Source organism: Hypanus sabinus, chromosome 9 (genome assembly GCF_030144855.1).
Source record: "Hypanus sabinus isolate sHypSab1 chromosome 9, sHypSab1.hap1, whole genome shotgun sequence".
Taxonomy (NCBI): domain Eukaryota; kingdom Metazoa; phylum Chordata; class Chondrichthyes; order Myliobatiformes; family Dasyatidae; genus Hypanus; species Hypanus sabinus.
In genome coordinates this window covers 2,578,676-2,597,060 of record NC_082714.1, presented here as the reverse complement: position 1 = coordinate 2,597,060, position 18,385 = coordinate 2,578,676, and the positions used below count along the sequence as shown (strand labels likewise).

Genomic DNA, 18,385 nt, shown 5'->3' with positions numbered 1-18,385 from the left:
TAGCGGGCAGAGGGGTTGCCCCGTCTTTAGTAATCCTGTGGCCCAGGAAGTCAATGGTATCAAGTCCGAACTGGCATTTGGCAGGGTTGATTGTAAGACCGTACTCACTCAGCCGGGCGCAGAGTTGACGGAGGTGGGACAGATGCTCCTGACGACTGCCGCTGGCTATGAGGATGTCATCCAAATAGATGAACGCGAAGTCCAGGTCCCGTCCCACCGCGTCCATTAACCGCTGGAACGTCTGTGCGGCATTCTTCAGGCCGAACGGCATGCGGAGGAACTCGAAGAGGCCAAACGGGGTGATGAGAGCCGTCTTGGGGACGTCGTCAGGATGCATCGGGATTTGATGGTACCCTCGGACAAGGTCGACCTTGGAGAAGATCCGGGCGCCGTGCAGGTTTGCCGCAAAGTCCTGAATGTGCGGCACAGGGTAGCGGTCCGGTGTGGTAGCCTCGTTCAGCCTGCGGTAGTCGCCGCACGGTCTCCAGCCCCCCGTCGCTTTGGGCACCATGTGCAGGGGGGAAGCCCAGGGGCTGTCGGACCGCCGGATGATCCCCAATTCCTCCATTCTCTGGAACTCCTCCTTCGCCAGTCGGAGCTTGTCCGGGGGAAGCCGCCGAGCACGGGCATGGAGGGGTGGTCCCTGTGTCGGGATGTGGTGCTGTACGCCGTGCCTGGGCATGGCTGCTGTGAACTGCGGTGCCAGAACCGATGGGAACTCCGCCAGGACCCTGGTGAAGTCGTTGTCGGACAGCATGATGGAGCCGAGGTGAGGGGCTGGCAACTGGGCCGCGCCCAGGGAGAACGTCTGAAAGGTCTCGGCGTGTACCAGTCTCTTCCTGGGCAGGTCAACCAGCAGGCTGTGAGCTCGCAAAAAATCCGCACCCAGAAGCGGTTGGGCTACGGCGGCCAGTGTGAAGTCCCACGTGAACTGGCTGGGGCCGAACTGTAGCTGCACCTGACGGGTGCCATAGGTCCTTACTGTGCTGCCATTCACGGCCCTCAGGGGGGGACCCGGTGCCCTGCTGCGAGTGTCGTAACTTGTCGGAGGTAAAACACTGACCTCAGCCCCAGTATCGACCAAAAAGCGGCGTCCCGACCTGCTATCCCACACATACAGGAGGCTATCCCGATGGCCAGCCGCCGTAGCCATCAGCGGCGGCTGGCCCTGGCGTTTCCCGGGAACTTGCAGGGCGGGCGGCAACGGCGGGCTTCTGCGCCCCACCGCTGGTGGTAGAAGCACCAGTGGTCATTGGGCCGGGGGTTAGTGGGCTCTGCGGCCGGGCCTGGACTGGTTTGCTGCCGGGAGCGTGGCTGGGAGATCTGCGCGATGGACGCCCCGCTCACCTTTTTGGCGTTCCACAGCAAGTCCGCCCGGGCTGCCACCTTCCGGGGGTCACTGAAATCCGCGTCGGACAGCAGCAGGCGTATGTCCTCGGGCAGCTGCTCCAGGAATGCCTGCTCAAACATGAGGCCTGTGTGTCCCTCGGCCAGAGACAACATCTCGTTCATTAAAGCCGATGGAGGTCTGTCGCCCAAGCCATCTAGGTGCAGTAAACGGGCAGCCCGCTCGCGCCGTGAGAGTCCGAAAGTCCTGAGGAGCAGGGCTTTGAATTCCGTGTACTTGCCGTCTGCCGGGGGCGACTGTACGAACTCCGCGACCTGGGCAGCTGTGTCCTGGTCGAGGGAGCCCACCACGTAGTAGTAGCGGGTGTCTTCTGAGGTGATCCGGCGAACGTGGAATTGGGCTTCGGCTTGCTGGAACCATAGGTTCGGTCGCTGTGTCCAGAAACCCGGCAGTTTCAACGAAACCGCATGAACAGAGGCGGCGTCGGTCATTTCTGGTCCAAAAATCGTTTGGACCGTCGGGGTCACCAATTGTAGCGGTGTGCTACAAACAGCGCTAAAATTACGACACGGAGTCGGTAACTGCAGTCGAAGGAAAAAAACTTTATTCGAAAACTTCAGCCTCACTTTTAAGCCTCTGTCAACCGGCCCCCCATGGCGAAGAGGCTCCAAAGCTCTGTGCTCGCAAACCCCCGTAGGCTATCTAATTGTGAGTCGGTTCGCATACGCTAGGAAATGAGCCGCCACAACACTCCATTTTTCTATCATCCATATGCCTATATGAGAGTTCCTTAAACACCCTTAATGTAGCTGCCTCTACCACCGCCCCTGGCAGGACATTCCAAACACCCATCACTCTCTGTAAATATCCTACTTCTGATACCCCCCCCCCCCCCACCACATTGTCCTCCAAGCACCTTAAAATGATTTCCTCACTAGTAACCATTTCCGCATTGGGAAAAAAAACTCTGGATTATCTACTGCAGTTATGCCTCTGATCATCTCTGACAACTTTATCAAGTCACCTCTCATTCTCCTTTGTTTCAAGGAGAAAATTCCTAGCTTGTTCAACCTTTCCTCATCTCTTCCTGCAACCTCTACACTAGGACATTAAAAGCAGAAGGAATTAAGTTGGCAATTGAGATTCAATCCAGATGAGGAATAATGACACGGGCCTGAGTGGTCAAATCACTTGTCTCTGTAGTGGAACGGTTCATGGATGTGAGTTGCACGTGGGTATTTCAGAATCAGAATCAGGCTTAATACCACTGGCACATGTCGTGAATTTATTGTTCTGCGGCATTGCTTGTAGAAGGTGTCTTCGAAGGACTAACAGATGATTGAGTGCATCTAACAGAACCATCCATCACTTCAACCAAGGTTCCATATTTATCTATTGCGGTCTGTCCACTATGAATGGAGCCAGTGATGCTATAGTCAGTCAGAACACGTCAGGGCTGAGCTGACACTGAGAACCTTCTTTAGTGAGAGAAATGATTCTTAAGGAGTCCATTTAGAATGTGCTGACACAGAAAGAACGTGCAAAGCAACTTGCAGGGCAACGTATAAACCAATTTGCAAAATCAGGATGAAACAATAGCTTGCTGATTAAAGAAGCGATACAGGTAACGGGAAGACATGCTTAACGGTTGAACAATAACGGTGTTAATGCGCTGAGGCTGATAAGTGGGCCAAAGGGTAGTCACATTTGTAATTTTGTAATGAGATTAAGGAAGAATGTCTGCACCTCACATGGGTGCAACTCACAAAATCGTAAACAAGTAGGGTATAAAAAACTGTGCAAAGTGTAATTCGGCACTCAATCTAGCAGGAGCTGGTTGGGTCCGACTCTGCAGACTCGAAAAATAAAGTTTACCGTTCTGCAAATTGCTGAGACTCAGTGTGTTTCTGACAACGTGGGGGCTCGTCCGGGATCCACACTCCGGCCGCGGTGGACACGAGGAAGGACATCGGAGACGGTGCACCCCGCCGAGTTTGGCGGTCCCTGACTCCTTGCTCGTCGCTCCAACGCGGCTTGAGCGAGTGATATCCGGACAGCGCAGAGCGGTAAACGGGGAGAAGGGGACAGTACCTGGTACTGGAAGTCCCCAGGACGCACCGGGTAAGTGCCTACTATTATAGTAGAAAGGTGCGGGAATAAGTAAGGACGGAGAAGACCGGGATCGCTACCCGGGGGTCCTCCTGATTAAGTAAGAGCGGAATAAGATGGGAGGGGGTGGCTCTAAAAAGAAAGAGGAGACGGAGAAGACCGGGACCATACCCGGGGGTTCCTCCTGATAGCCCCCTCGGTAGAATGTTTGAGAATTGGGGATGTGGAAGACTAAAAGGGAAACAAAAGAAAAAAATGATACAGTACTGTTTAATTTGGTCAAAACAGCCGATAGAAAAACCTGCGGTCTGGTGGCCGCGGCTTGGGTCTGAGGAGGATTGGGTACGACAAGCCTTAAACATTTACGTTAATTCAAAACCAAATGTAAAACCGGAAGAAATTGCTTATGCTTTTTGTTGGGCTCCCTGGCCAGGAGTAACAACAAAGAGTTTTAAATTGGGCATTAAAGGGGAGCGGAAGTGGGACCCACTCGATCATTTACCCCCTCCCTATGTCCAGCCTTCTGCGCCCCTTGCGGGAGCAGAGGGAGGACGTGAAGAAAGTGAAAAAACAGAAGAAATAGACCCGGAGAGGGAAGAGAGGGATGTTAGGGAAAAAGCAAAAGCAAGGATCGAAACAAGGAGTGTGACAGGAGCAGATAAGAAAAAGAAAGACGAATTAAAAAAGGAAGAGGTACAGCTGTGTCCCCTTCGAGAGGTTCCAATGGGAGGAGAACGGGGAGGAACAGGATTTGTAAACGTCCCTCTGACAAGTACCGAAGTACGAGGATTTAAGAAAGATATGAAAACTTTATTAGAAGATCCAATGGGACTGGCAGAACAGTTGGATCAATTCTTAGGACCTAATGTTTACACTTGGGAAGAAATGCATGCGATTATGGGAACGCTATTTTCTGCACAAGAGAGGCAAATGATACGACAAGCTGCAATATCAATTTGGGGAAGGGAACAGCCGAATGAGTTACCGGGGGACCGGAAATTTCCAGTAAACGACCCACAGTGGGACAAACAAGCAGAAGAGAGAAGACGGCAATATCCCATTGCCATTGAAGGGAGGAGGGGATTACAACCTGTAATTGAGACATTAGTATCAGATGGACTCCTGGAAGAATGTATGTCACCCTTTAATACCCCCATCCTACCGGTCCGAAAGCCCGACGGCACGTATCGAATGGTTCAAGATCTGAGAGGCTTAAATGCGGTAGTCCAAACACGATACCCGGTAGTGCCTAACCCCTATACATTAATGAGCAAAATACCTCCTGAACATGAATGGTTCAGTGTGATAGATCTAAAAGATGCCTTTTGGAGTTGCCCGTTGGAGGAAGGTAGCCGAGATATGTTCGCATTTGAATGGGAAAATCCCTTCACTGGGCGGAAGAAGCAACTCCGGTGGACCGTCTTGCCCCAAGGGTTCACGGAGTCCCCAAACCTATTCGAACAGGTACTGGAGCAAGTATTGGCTGGATTCCATTGTACCGAAAAGAACCAACTATTACAGTATGTCGATGACCTACTACTATCGGGACCAGCAGAGGAGGTAGTGCGAGACGATACTATAAGACTCCTGAATTACCTAGGAGAAAAAGGATTGCGGGTGTCCAAGAAGAAACTGCAATTTGTCGAGAAGGAAATAACATATCTCGGACAGAGTCAGTAAAGGGCACCGCCAAATAACCCCAGAAAGAATAGCGGGAATAACTAAAATACCGCTTCCCAGGACAAAGAAGGAAATAAGACAATTTCTGGGCTTAGTGGGCTATTGCCGGATTTGGATAGAGAATTATACCCCCCTGGTGAAGTTTATGTACGACAAATTGGCAAAGGAAGACCGGGGAATAATCAGCTGGACCGAAGAAGAAGAACAGAAGTTCAGGAAAATAAAAGGGCAACTAATTCGGGCCCCGGTATTAACACTGCCAGCACTGGAAAAGCCCTTTCAGCTGTATGCAACAAACAATGAAGGAACTGCGTTAGGAGTACTAACCCAAGAAAAAGGAGGAAAGCGGCAACCTGTGGCCTTTTTATCAAAAATGTTAGACCCGGTATCCCAGGGATGGCCGACGTGCATACAAGCCGTAGCGGCAGCAGCTGTACTAGTAGAAGAAGCACGGAAATTAACCTTTGGGGGAAGAATGACGGTGTATACCCAGCACTCCGTTAGTACCCTCTTAGCCCAAAAAGCTCAGCGGTGGTTGACGGACTCTCGCATACTGAAATACGAAACCATTCTGATGGTCGGGGATGATGTAAGCTTTGAAAGGAACAATAGTTGTAACCCGGCACAGTTCTTATACGGGGAATCAACAGGGGAGCCCGACAAACATCAGAAGGCGAGTGGAAGACCCCGGCGGACGGCAAGTACTGAATAAGGAAGTAACTCGTCATATACTGCAACAACTACACCAACAAAGCCATTGGGGAGTGCAAGCTATGTGCGACACTATCCTAAGGGACTATGTTTGTAAAGGGATATTCACACTAGCTCAACAGGAGGTGTGGGGCTGTTACACCTGCCAAAAGGTAAACAAGAAAATGATGCGTGCCACCCATAAGGGGGGACAAACACTAGCCGTCCGACCGTTCCATCGGATCCAAATAGACTTTACGGAACTACCACAAGTTCAGAGATGGAAGTACCTGTTAGTAATTGTGGATCACTTCACTCGGTGGGTGGAAGCATTCCCAACCACTAAAGCGGACGCCCCTACAGTGGCACGGATCCTATTAGAAAATATAGTCCCGAGATATGGAATAATGGGGTCTATTGATTCAGATAGGGGAACACACTTTGCCTCAAAAACACACCAGCTAATCTGTGACGCCTTAGGAATCCAGTGGAAGCTGCACACCCCCTGGCACCCTCAGAGCTCAGAAAGAGTTGAGAGGATGAACAGCACTTTGAAGACGCAATTGACAAAACTGATGATGGAAACCAAGCTACCCTGGACCAAGTGTCTACCCCTGGCCCTACTAAGAATCCGCACGGCTCCTCGAAAAGATATAGGAGTATCCCCTTATGAAATGTTGTTTGGCCTTCCATATTGGAACAAGGTGGAGGGCTATCCTTCCCTGCAAGGGGGAGATGTCTTTGTAAGGGACTATTTACAGGCACTGTCTCGTTCTTTTGCAGAATTGCGCAGGAAGGGGTTACTCGCACAAACCCCACCTCTGGACTTCGCACTCCACCGAACTCAGCCCGGTGACTGGGTCCTGATTAAGACTTGGAAGCCAGAGAAGTTACAGCCGCAGTGGGAAGGCCCATTCCAGGTGCTACTGACCACCGAAGCCGCAGTAAGGACAAAAGAAAAAGGGTGGACCCACGCCGCGAGAATCAAGGGACCCGTAAAGCCCGAAGAAGGTGCAGAATGGACTTGCTTCCAGGGAGAAGACCCGATGGTGCTAAAGCTCAAAAGACGGACAGCATGAACTTTGGGACTGTAATGTATATACTGCTATTGTTGAGAAGCGCTGAAGGGGGATGTGATAAGTGCAGGACGACGGTAAGGGTGGGCATGACGGTTTTTCCAGGGTCCTTTGTATCACACTCGCATGTAAACGAGAAATGTTATGACTACAACAAAAAGGAGGAGTATGTGGAAAGTTTAATCTAACCAACTGCTGCTTGAAGATAGATGACAACGGAAAGGTGGTTCACAAAAAAATATCAGATAAAATAAGGAAACTGGCCCACGTGCCGGTACAGACCTGGAAGCCGCTGGGGTATTGGGACTGGCTGGACGGATGGTTGAAAGGAGGCTGGTGGCGAACCGCTTTAGGGGTTATAGGAGGGGGATTGATGGTCCTCCTTCTGCTACCATGTCTGATCCCCTGCTTGCGGGAGCTAGTAGCTAGGGTGGCAAGACAAGTCATGCAACCAGGGGCCTCAGCTGATCCTGTTCAGGTACTCCTACAAAGGGAAATAGAGCTAGAGGAAGAAGCCTATGTAAACCCGTGGCAAAAGCCCAACTGATAGCACATTCTAAAAAGAAAAAGGGTGGATTGAGAGAAATGATTCTTAAGGAGTCCATTTAGAATGTGCTGACACAGAAAGAACGTGCAAAGCAACTTGCAGGGCAACGTATAAACCAATTTGCAAAATCAGGATGAAACAATAGCTTGCTGATTAAAGAAGCGATACAGGTAACGGGAAGACATGCTTAACGGTTGAACAATAACGGTGTTAATGCGCTGAGGCTGATAAGTGGGCCAAAGGGTAGTCACATTTGTAATTTTGTAATGAGATTAAGGAAGAATGTCTGCACCTCACATGGGTGCAACTCACAAAATCGTAAACAAGTAGGGTATAAAAAACTGTGCAAAGTGTAATTCGGCACTCAATCTAGCAGGAGCTGGTTGGGTCCGACTCTGCAGACTCGAAAAATAAAGTTTACCGTTCTGCAAATTGCTGAGACTCAGTGTGTTTCTGACATTTAGCTTTGCTCACACCATTAATAGAGACTCGATGAATCACTACCACTGGATTAGACTGTTTAATTGTTTTGTTCTTTGCAGCTTAACACTAATTGCATGTATTTTAAGTAGTTCTTATACAAGTAACTGTTTAGTATGTTTCCTAGTGGTCACAGTATCCATATGCAATCATTCAGTGTGTCCCCTAGTGGTTACACTTGTATGATTCTAGAAAGCTCTGGAAGCCTCTTTAGTGCTGCATTATTTGAACAGAGGGTATACAATTGTCTATTATCAGTGAATTTGAGTGGAGTTTTTCTTATTTGTGTGTACAAAAGAGCTGACCACGAATGATGCTACAACATCTTTTGTCTTTTTTTTGCCTCTCCCCCTCTTCACTTATCACCGTCTGTTTTCTGTTCTATTAATGTTTTCAAAACAATTGTAAAGTGTTGCGGATTAAAAACATCAGAATTCAACACCACCTAGTCACAAATTACAGTTTGTATCTCAACACAAGATCATGCTGTCTTTCACCTTGGCTCTGGGGAGGAGGCCAGATCATTTCTTAGTGGCTTTGGAACTCCTCTGCGTGTTAAGGATGAGCTAACGACTATAGCAGTGAGGTACCAGCAAGTATTCCCCCTATTTCAGAAGTGATTTTGGCCAAAGACCCAAGCACTATGTGAGACTGGCTTAATTTGTCACATGTACATCAAATCATACAATGAAATGCATCATTTTAATTAGCATCCCAAAAACCTAATTTCCATTAGAGTTCTGTAAAGGGCGTTTCTTCTTTTTTCTTTGTTACTGTTGGGAAAGGGCTTCTTTGTTTTGTTAAAAGCAGGAATGTTTCTTTGTTGCGAGAGAGTGCTGGAAGCTTGTTTGGGTTAAAATTTACTGATAACGAGAATTGTATTCCTTTGTAAACTAAATGGGGATTAATGTTCTTTCTTCTGAGTCTGTAAGCTTTTGTTGACGGGCTTTTGGGCAGATCGGCGCGAGGGGGTGAGAGAGAGAGGGCGCAATGCTGTAAGCTGGGCGAGGAACGGACCCCAAGTGGGGGTCCGAGGCCAGGACGTACTCCGAGGAGGGGGGGATGAAGCTAGATGTGCTTGGTTGACCACCTCGGAGGGTCCTGAGCTGCGAGTCGAGGAGTTCGGAGGGGATCGAATGGTGGCCAGAAGACTTCAGTAATTGAGCTCCAACGGTTGTGCACGAAGTGGTTTGGACTTTGATAAGTTTGGCGCCTTTTCTTTATTTTTTTCTTCATATATACTGTATCATTATTAATTACTTAGTTATAGTAACCTTTATAAATTGTACTCATTTAATCGCATATGGTGTACTGTCTGTTTTTGTGCGAGGCGGGGACATCACACAGCATCCGCACCAGCTGATTACCCAGTTTGGCGGGGCCGAAGGCTGCTCCCCCTAGACGAGAATGAGCTGAGCGAGCCTGAGGCGACCCAGGGGGTTACAGTTCCATTTGCACACAATGTAATACCACAGTGACCAGCACACATCTCTTCCCCTGCTGCGCTACCTCTGCTCCCAAAGAGAAGGAAGTTTAAAGATTAGCTTTATTTATCATATGTACATTGAAACAAACAGTGAAATGTGTCATTTGTCTCAATAAGCAACACTGTCTGAGGATTGTGCTGGGGGCAGCCCACAAGTGAAACCATGCTTCTGTTGCTAGCATAGCATGCCCACAGCTCACTAACCCTAACCCATATGTCTTTAGAATGTGGGAAGTAACTGGAGCACTCAGAGGAAACCCATGCGGCACAGGGAGAACATACAAACTCCTTACAGGCAGCGATGGGAATTGAGCCCAGATTGTTGGCCCTGTAAAACGTTACACTAAACACTATGTTACCATGCAATCCCTATACTGTTTGGGATAGAGGACTGCAGATGCTGGGGCAACTGTCAACCTGATTCCAAACAGGTAGGTAATCGGGTGGTGGGGATAGGGGCCATCATCATCGGCATCGAGAGAACTTGCCAAGTTAAGAGTCTACGAGGAGAGGAATGGGGGAGAAGATGAGGTGAACATTGATGGGTATAGTGGGTGTCAGATCTCAGTTACTTTTGATCCCAGGGTTCTTTTAGGAGTTCAGGAGTGAGCGAGAAACTTTGATTCATTGATTCTTCACTATTATTTATTTTTAAGTTAAAACCAAGATACAGAACATTTGAAACTAAGTGCAGAGCTGAGAAGCAAATAAGATTCAATAGATTCAATAAAAAGATGGCGCCTTTGAAAAATCTATCACCTATATAATCCAGATAATAGACATTCCTTAGAAAAGAATAAACAAGTCACAGTTGCACAATCACATCACGTGGGTAACAAGAATTGATTAGAGAGCTTAAAGTAAAATAGCTCTTAGGATAAAGTGATCATAATATGATCAAATTCATCCTGAAATTTAAGAAAAAGCTGAAGTCAGATGTATCAGTATTACAGTGGAGCAAAGGGAATTACAGAGGCATGAGTGAGGAGTTGGTCAGAATTGATTGGAAAAGAACACTGGCAGGGATGATGGCAGAGCAGCAATGGCTGGATATTTCTGGAAGCAATACAGAAGGCACAGGATATTTACATCTCAAAGAGGAAGAAGTATTCTAAAGGAAAGATGACACAATTCTGGCTGATTAGGGAAGTCAAAGCCAACATAAAAGCCAGAGAGGGCAGATAATAGAGCAAAATTTAGTGGAAAGTTAGAGGATTAGGAAGCTTATAAAAACCAAAAGAAGGCAACTAAAATTATTAAGAAGGAAAAAAATGGAATACGAAAGTAAGCTAGCCAATAATATTAAAGAGAATAACAAAAGTTTCTTCAGATACATGAAGTGTAAAAGAGAGGTGAAAGTAGATATCAGACCGCTGAAAAACAATGCTGGAGAGGTAGCAATGGGGAACAATGAAATGGTGGATGAACAAGGTAAGTATTTTGCCTCAGTCTTCACTGTGGAAGACACTGGCAGTATGGTGGAAGTTCCAGGTGTCAGAGGACATGAGATGTGTGAAGTTACCATAAATAGATAGAAGGTTCTTGGGGAACTGTAAGGTCTGAAGGTAGATAGGTCACCTGGACAAGATGGTGTAAAGCCTAGGATTCTGAAAGAGGCAGATGAAAAGATTATGGAGGCATTAATATTGATCTTTCAAGAAACACTAGATTCTGGAATGATTCCACAAGACTAGAAAATTGCAAATGTCACTCCACTCTTCAAGAAGGGAGAGAGGCAGAAGAAAGGAAACTATAGGCCAGTTAGTCTGACCTCAGTGGTTGGGAAGATGTTGAAGTCAATAATTCAGGATGAGGTCTCAGTGTACCTGGAGGCACATGATAAAATAGGCCATAGTCAGCATGGTTTCCTCAAGGGAAAATCTTGCCTGACAAATCTGTTGGAATTTTTCGAAGAAATAACAAGCAGGATAGACAAAGGAGAATCAGTTGATGGTGCCAGTTGATCAGTTCAGAAGGCCTTTGATAAGGTGCCACATGAGGCTGCTTAACAAGCTACAAGCTCATGGTATTACAGGAAGAATTCTAGCACGGATAAAGCAATGGGAAAGAGTGGGAATAAAGGGTGTCTTTTCTGGCTGGCTGCTGGTGACTAATGGTGTTCCACAGGGGTCTGCAGCGCAAAAAAACGATTCTTTTTACTATATATGTTAATGATTGGATGATGGAATTGATGGCTTTGTTGCAAAATTTGCAGATGATATGAAGGTAGGTGGAGGAGCAGGTACTTTTGAGGAAGTAGAGAGGCTGCAGAAGGACCAACAGATCAGGAGAACAGGCAAAGAAATGGCACATGGAATGCAGTGTCAGGAATGTATGGTCATGCACTTTGGTAGAAGAAATGAAAGGGTTTACAATTTTCTAAATGGAGAGAAAACATAAAAAACTGCTGTGCAAAGGGACTTGGGAGTCCTTGTGCAGGATTCCCTCAAGGTTAATTTGCAGGTTGAGTCTGTGATGAGGAAGGTAAATGCAACAGTAGCATCCATTTTAAGGGGAATAGGATATAAAAGCATGGATGTAATCTTGAGTATTGGTGAACCCTCACTTGAAGTACTGTGTAGTTATGGGCCCCTTATCTTAGAAAAAATGTGCTGAAATGGGTGAGGGTTCAAAGGAGGTTCACGAAAATGATTCCAGGATTGAATGGCTTGTTACATGAAGAACGTTTAATGGCTCTGGGTGTGTATTCGCTGGCATTCAAAAGAATGAGGGGGTTACCTCATTGAAATGTATCGAATGGTGAAAGGGCTCAATAGAGTGAATGTGGAGAGGATGTTTCCTATGGTGAGAGAGTCTAAAACCAAGGAACAAAGCCTTAGAATAGATAGGTATCCTTTTAGAATCAAAATGAGGCAGAACTTCTTTAGCCAGAGTGTGGTGAATCTGTGGAATTCTTTGCCACAGGCAGCTGAGGAGGCCGTCTTTATGTACATTTAAGGCAGAGGTTCATAGATTCTTGACTGGTCAGGGCATGAAGGGATATGAGGATGCTGTTCATAGACTTCAGTTCAGCATTCAACACAATCATCCCTCAGAAACTGATTGGAAAGCTGAGCCTACTGGGCCTGAACACCTCCCTCTGCAACTGGATCCTAGACTTCCTGACTGGGAGACCTCAGTCAGTCCGGATTGGGAGCAGCATCTCCAACACCATCACACTGAGCACAGGGGCCCCCCCAGGGCTGTGTGCTCAGTCCACTGCTGTTCACTCTGCTGACCCACGACTGTGCTGCAACACACAGCTCGAACCACATCATCAAGTTCGCTGATGACACGACCGTGGTGGGTCTCATCAGCAAGAACAAAGAGTCAGCTTACAGAGAGGAGGTGCAACAGCTAACGGACCTGTCTCTGAATGTGAACAAAACAAAAGAGATGGTTGTTGACGTCAGGAGGGCATGGAATGACCACTCCCTGCTGAACATCGACAGCTCCTCAGTAGAGATCGTTAAGAGCACCAAATTTCTTGGTGTTCACCTGGCGGAGAATCTCACCTGGTCCCTCAACGCCAGCTCCATAGCAAAGAAAGCCCAGCAGCATCTCTACTTTCTGCGAAGGCTGAGGAAAGTCCATCTCCCACCCCCCCATCCTCATCACATTCTACAGGGGTTGTACTGAGAGCATCCTGAGCAGCTGCATCACTGCCTGGTTCGGAAATTGCACCATCTCAGATCGCAAGACCCTGCAGCGGATAGTGAGGTCAGCTGAGAAGATCATCAGGGTCTCTCTTCCCGCCATTACAGACATTTACACTACACGCTGCATCCACAAAGCAAACAGCATTGTGAAGGACCCCACGCACCCCTCATACAAACTCTTCTCCCTCCTGCCGTCTGGGAAAAGGTACCGAAGCATTTGGGCTCTCATGACCAGACTATGTAACAATTTCTTCCCCAAAGCTATCAGACTCCTCAATATCCAGAGTCTGGACTGACACCTTACTGCCCTTTTGTCCTGTTTATTATTTATTGTAATGCCTGTACTGTTTTGTGCACTTTATGCAGTCCTGGGTAGGTCTGTAGTCTAGTGTAGTTGTTTTTCTTCTCTCTGTGTTGTTTTTTACGTAGTTCAGTCTAGTTTTTGTACTGTGTCATGTAACACCATGGTCCTGAAAAACATTGTCTCACTTTTACTTTTACTGCATAGCAGTTGTGGTCGAAATGACAATAAAAATGACTTGACTTGACTTGAGGAGAAGGTATGAGATTGGGGTTGAGAGGAAAATTGGATCACCCATGATGAAATAATGGAGCAGACTCGATGGGCCAAATGGCTTAATTCTGCTCCTATATTTTCTGGTCTTAGGGATGCTTAGCCAATTAAAAAATGGAATGGTGTTAATAACTATACCACCTTCTGTCACTAAGTGGGGACAAACCACTACATACTGTGAAAAATACATGGATATGTATTAAAAATACAAGTCATGTCAGTAAAAATCTACAATTTTAGTCTTGCGTTAACTAATATGTAATAAAAAATATAAAAAACCGATTCCAACATGGGCGAGGGTAAGAAGAGGGGATAGCCCAATGCAGTAGGTGGTAAAGAAAAATGGAAGGCACACATGGCAATTCATTTTAATTGGGTTTCTGTTTTGTGGACAGCAATAAAGATATAACTGTCCCTGGAGAGCACAGTGATGGTTGTCTTTGGAACAACGGCACTTCATTTACATCTGCCTTGCAAACTGCGTCAGATGTATTTCATGTCACAAAATCAACTGGTAGAATTTTTCAGTAATTGGAAGGTTGTATTAGCCCTCAACCTCTCATGGTCCCAGAACACATTATACACAATCAGGAAAGCTCCCCAAAGCCTCTATGTTCCAAGGAGACTGAAGAGGACTGGACGATGCACTTCTATACGCACATCATTCTATAGATTTACCGCAGAGAGCTGCATCGTTGCATGGTACGGAAACTGCACTGCAGCGGACAGGAAGGCTCTACAATGGATAGTCAAAACTGCCCAACGCATTATCTGCACCAGCCTACCTGCCATCAAAAACATGGGCCAGTAGTATCATGAAGGATCCCACCCACTTTGCTTATGGAAAGTGAGGAGCATCAATGTCAGGACCACCAGTTATTTTCCCCAAACAGCAAGACAGATCAACACCTCCACCCACTAACCCACCCCACCACACCTCCAACCACCACTACTTCATCATTCCCTATCAGAGTCACCTTCTGCACAGACTTACAGACTTTCTGTGCCTAGCTTAACTTTATGGACATACAATCAATCTATGTGTATAAGCTATCTCATGTGTTTATATTTATTGTGTTTTTTTTTGTGCTGCATCAGAGCCAGAGTAACAACTATTTTGTTCTTTACACTTGTGTACTGGAAATGATGTTAAACAATCTTGAATCTGTTGCATTTATGCTTAAAATCTAAGCCAGAGAACACAAGGCCCGGAGGTGGCTTGTCCTGGGATTGGAAGCCTGTCTGTGTGTGTCAGGAGTTGGGTGGGAAAGGGTTTTGTTTTGTTCCGATGTTGTTGCTTGTGGTCTTCTGAACACGCTGGGAATGTACGTGCTGCCCTCAGCACATCCTCAGATTGTGCAGGTTGTGTAGGGGCATAGTTTTAAGGTGCTTGGAAGTAGGTACAGAGGGGATGTCTGGGGTAAGTTTTCACACAGAGAGTGGTGGGTGCATGGAATGCACTGTCAGCGACAGTGGTGGAGGATGATACAATAGGGTCTTTTAAAAGACCCTTAGATAGGTACATGGAGGTTAGAAAAATAGAAGGCTATGCACTGGGGAAATTCTAGGCAGTTTCTAGAGTAGGTTCCATGGTCGGTACAACATTGTGGGCCAAAGGGCCTGGAAGGTGCTGTAGATTTCTATGTTCTATGTTAAGGTAAACAATGCATTTCACTATATGTGATAAATATATGAGATTATGGCACTTGCCTTCCCACCATTGGTGATACCTCAAAAAGGCATTAAAGGACCCCATTCCTCTTCTCATTACCACTATTGGAGAGGAAGTACAGGAACCTGAAGATGCACAATCAATGTTTTAGCAAAAACTTCCTGTCCTCCGCCATCAGATCTCTAAATGGACAATAAACCCATGAACAACCTCCCTATTTTGTCTTTCTTTTTGCTCTACTTATTTAATTTTATCTCTATCTCTTTTTCATTGTAATTTGTAGTATATTTTATGTATCGCAATGTACTGCTGCCACAAAACAACAAATTTGATATCAGTGAGTCTGATTCAGTAAAGATGTAAATCTGAATCTTGCAGTGTTTAAATCAGTTTTGCCACATAATCTAACAGGCAGGGTGGTGTGTGAATACCTTGTAGAGGATAGCACACCTCTCCTGCAGGGCACTGTGAAGACTCTTCCAGCGGAATCGCAGTTTCCCGTGTAAACATTGCAGGTAGCGCACATCCATCCCCACAGCATGCATGCCTTCTTGACTGTCCGATGTCTCAGGGGGCTTTACCACACCAGTCTGTTTGCACTGAAAGCAAGAGTTATCATCGCGGATGCTGTTGTATTGAATTCCATTGGCCAAAGCTCCCCACACAACTTTCCATACAATCTCTATCCCTCAGTTCCCTTTCACAACCTCTTTTGCTATCAAAAACTTCAAGTTTTGTGTTGTCCACAAACTTACTAATCAGTCCACCTACATTCTCCTCATAAGAAAAAGGCAGGTACAAAATGGCACAGGACTATGTCTTATGGTCTTATCTTGATTAGTCAGGGGGTCAAAGGTTATGGGGAGAAGGCAGGAGAATGGGGGTGAGAAGGATACTAAATTAGCCATGATGGAATGGTGGAGTGACTTGATGGGCTGAACGGCCCAAATTCTGCTCCTATATCTTATGGTTTTATAAATGGGCCGAAAAGTTTGTTTCCACGCTGAAGTGCTGTATGGTTCCCAACCAGGGGTCCACGGACTCCTCAGTTAATGGTAAGATTCCACGACATAATAAAGATTGGGAACCCCTGTTCACAATCTTCCATTTGGCATCTTTGGCTATAGGTGGTTTCAACTCCCTCAGCTCTATCTTTGGAATATGGTGGACTCTACTATTGTTAAGTTTGGGTTGTTCTTGATGTTAGTTGTTTCAGGATTGCAGCGATTTGATGAATTTAAGCAGGTTGTTTGTTGAGGCTGAGGTCAGTGAACTCAGTCTGGTAACTACAGGACTTAATGAGGAGTAACACCTCATATTTCACCTGGGTAACCTCCAACCTGATTGCTCTCACCCAACCTTCTCTCTTTTTCCATTCCCCATTCTGGTTCTTCTCTTACCCCTTCTGCTCACCTGCCCATCTCCTCCTTCTGGTTACCCTCCTCATTCCCTCTTTCCCATGGTCCACTCTCCTCACATCAGATTCTTTCTTCTCTAGCCCTTTACCTCTTCCATCTATCACCTCCCAGCTTCTCACTTCATTCTTCCTCCCCTACCTACCTACCTTCCTCCTCATCTGACTTCACTTATCACCTTCCAGCTTGCACTCCCTCTCCTCCCCTCCCCTTCTTATTCTGGTTTCTTCCCCCTCCCTCTCCAGTCCTGATGAAGGGTGTCAACCCAAAACATCAGCTGTTTATTCATATCCAAAGATGCCTGCTAAGTTCCTCCAGCATTTTGTATGCAGTTGCTGATAATTACATCCTCTGGGATTCTGCCAACTTAGACAGGGATGGTGCTAGCTAGCTGATCTTGGTGAAGAACAGTGAGGCACACTTTTGTACAACTTACACCCGGTATTGCACACGATCAGGAAAAGCTGCACAGGGCTGCAAACTCAGCCAGCTCCATCACGGGCACTAGCCTCCTCACCAGAGGACTCCTTCAAAAGACGATACCCCAAAAAGGCAGCATCCATCATTAAGGAACCCCCTACCCATTGTATGTTTGGTGGTCTTTGTGGTGTGGTTGTTTTTGTGGATTTGATTGTGTTTCTTTGCTTTTTGTCTCATGAATCTCAAGGTTTGAACTTTGTGTAATTAATTGTATATGGGCTGAAAGGTATTCTTACCATGCAGAGCGACACCTGATCCTCCACATGCAGCCTCTGCCGGTCCAGCAGCTCCTCCAACAGGTGGGTCTTCTGGAGTAGCCAAGAGAAGACCAGGAGAAGATCTCGGCTGCCTCGTGAGCCATCAGCAGGAAGCTGGTAGAAGTCCAAGAACCCATAACCATAGTAAGAAACAGCAGCTTTCACATACTTAATATGGTGAGCTGTGCCGGGTTGGGGAAGAGGGAGACGACATGTGAAATACAGCTTGCCGAACAGGTTTCTTCATCTCTTTAATTAACAACACCATTTCAATTAGTCATGCCTCAGGTACACATCTACTCGGGAAGCTCTAAACTAGAGGCTTTTCCTATATTTGAAGATGTCTCTGAAATATTAACAAGTAACAGAAGAACAACAGGGGCCTTTAAGACCTTCAAATCTTTCCCAGCGTATAATAAAAATCTGGATCGATCCAATCAATCCTGAGTTGCTTCACAAGTCAGCATGGTTACGGCTGATTCATTGTTGACCTTGACAGCACTTTCGTCCTCATTCATTTGTTTAAACATCACCTGCTCTTACCTATTACCTGCCATCTTCTCACTTCATTCCCTTCTCCAACTACCTACTCCCTCACCTGCCAGCTTCTCACTTCATCCCTCCTTCCCCAACTACCTTCCCCCTCATCTGTTCTCATCAATCACCTGCCAGCTTGAAGTTCTTCCCTCTCCCCACCTTATTCTGGTTTCTACCTCCTTCCTTCCCAGTCCTGATGAAAGGTCATGGCCCAAAATATTTACTTAATAAATCTATCACCCCTACTGGGGCATAGGCTGCTGATAACAGCTCACTATCCAGGGTCAGTCTTTCAAGTTGCCCTCAAGTGTAGCCCATTTTCACCTCTCAAAGTCCAACACTGAGTCCCGGTCGTGAAAAGTGCTAACAGATAAG

General features: G+C 46.6%; 1 protein-coding gene across 3 annotated transcripts in view; it reads right to left on the bottom strand.

Annotated features, from left to right (window-relative positions):
* The window catches only part of tedc1 (tubulin epsilon and delta complex 1), a 58,832-nt gene that overhangs the window by 17,396 nt on the left and 23,051 nt on the right, over positions 1–18,385 (bottom strand). For 2 of the 3 annotated variants that reach the window (XM_059978851.1, XM_059978848.1), the window contains exons 3-4: positions 17,453–17,655; positions 15,753–15,920 (exon numbers count right to left, since the gene is read on the bottom strand). In XM_059978851.1, coding sequence (XP_059834834.1) covers positions 15,753–15,920; positions 17,453–17,655 — 371 coding nt within the window. The remainder of the gene's footprint in view (positions 1–15,752; positions 15,921–17,452; positions 17,656–18,385) is intronic. The other variant, XM_059978849.1, reaches the window with a different exon arrangement.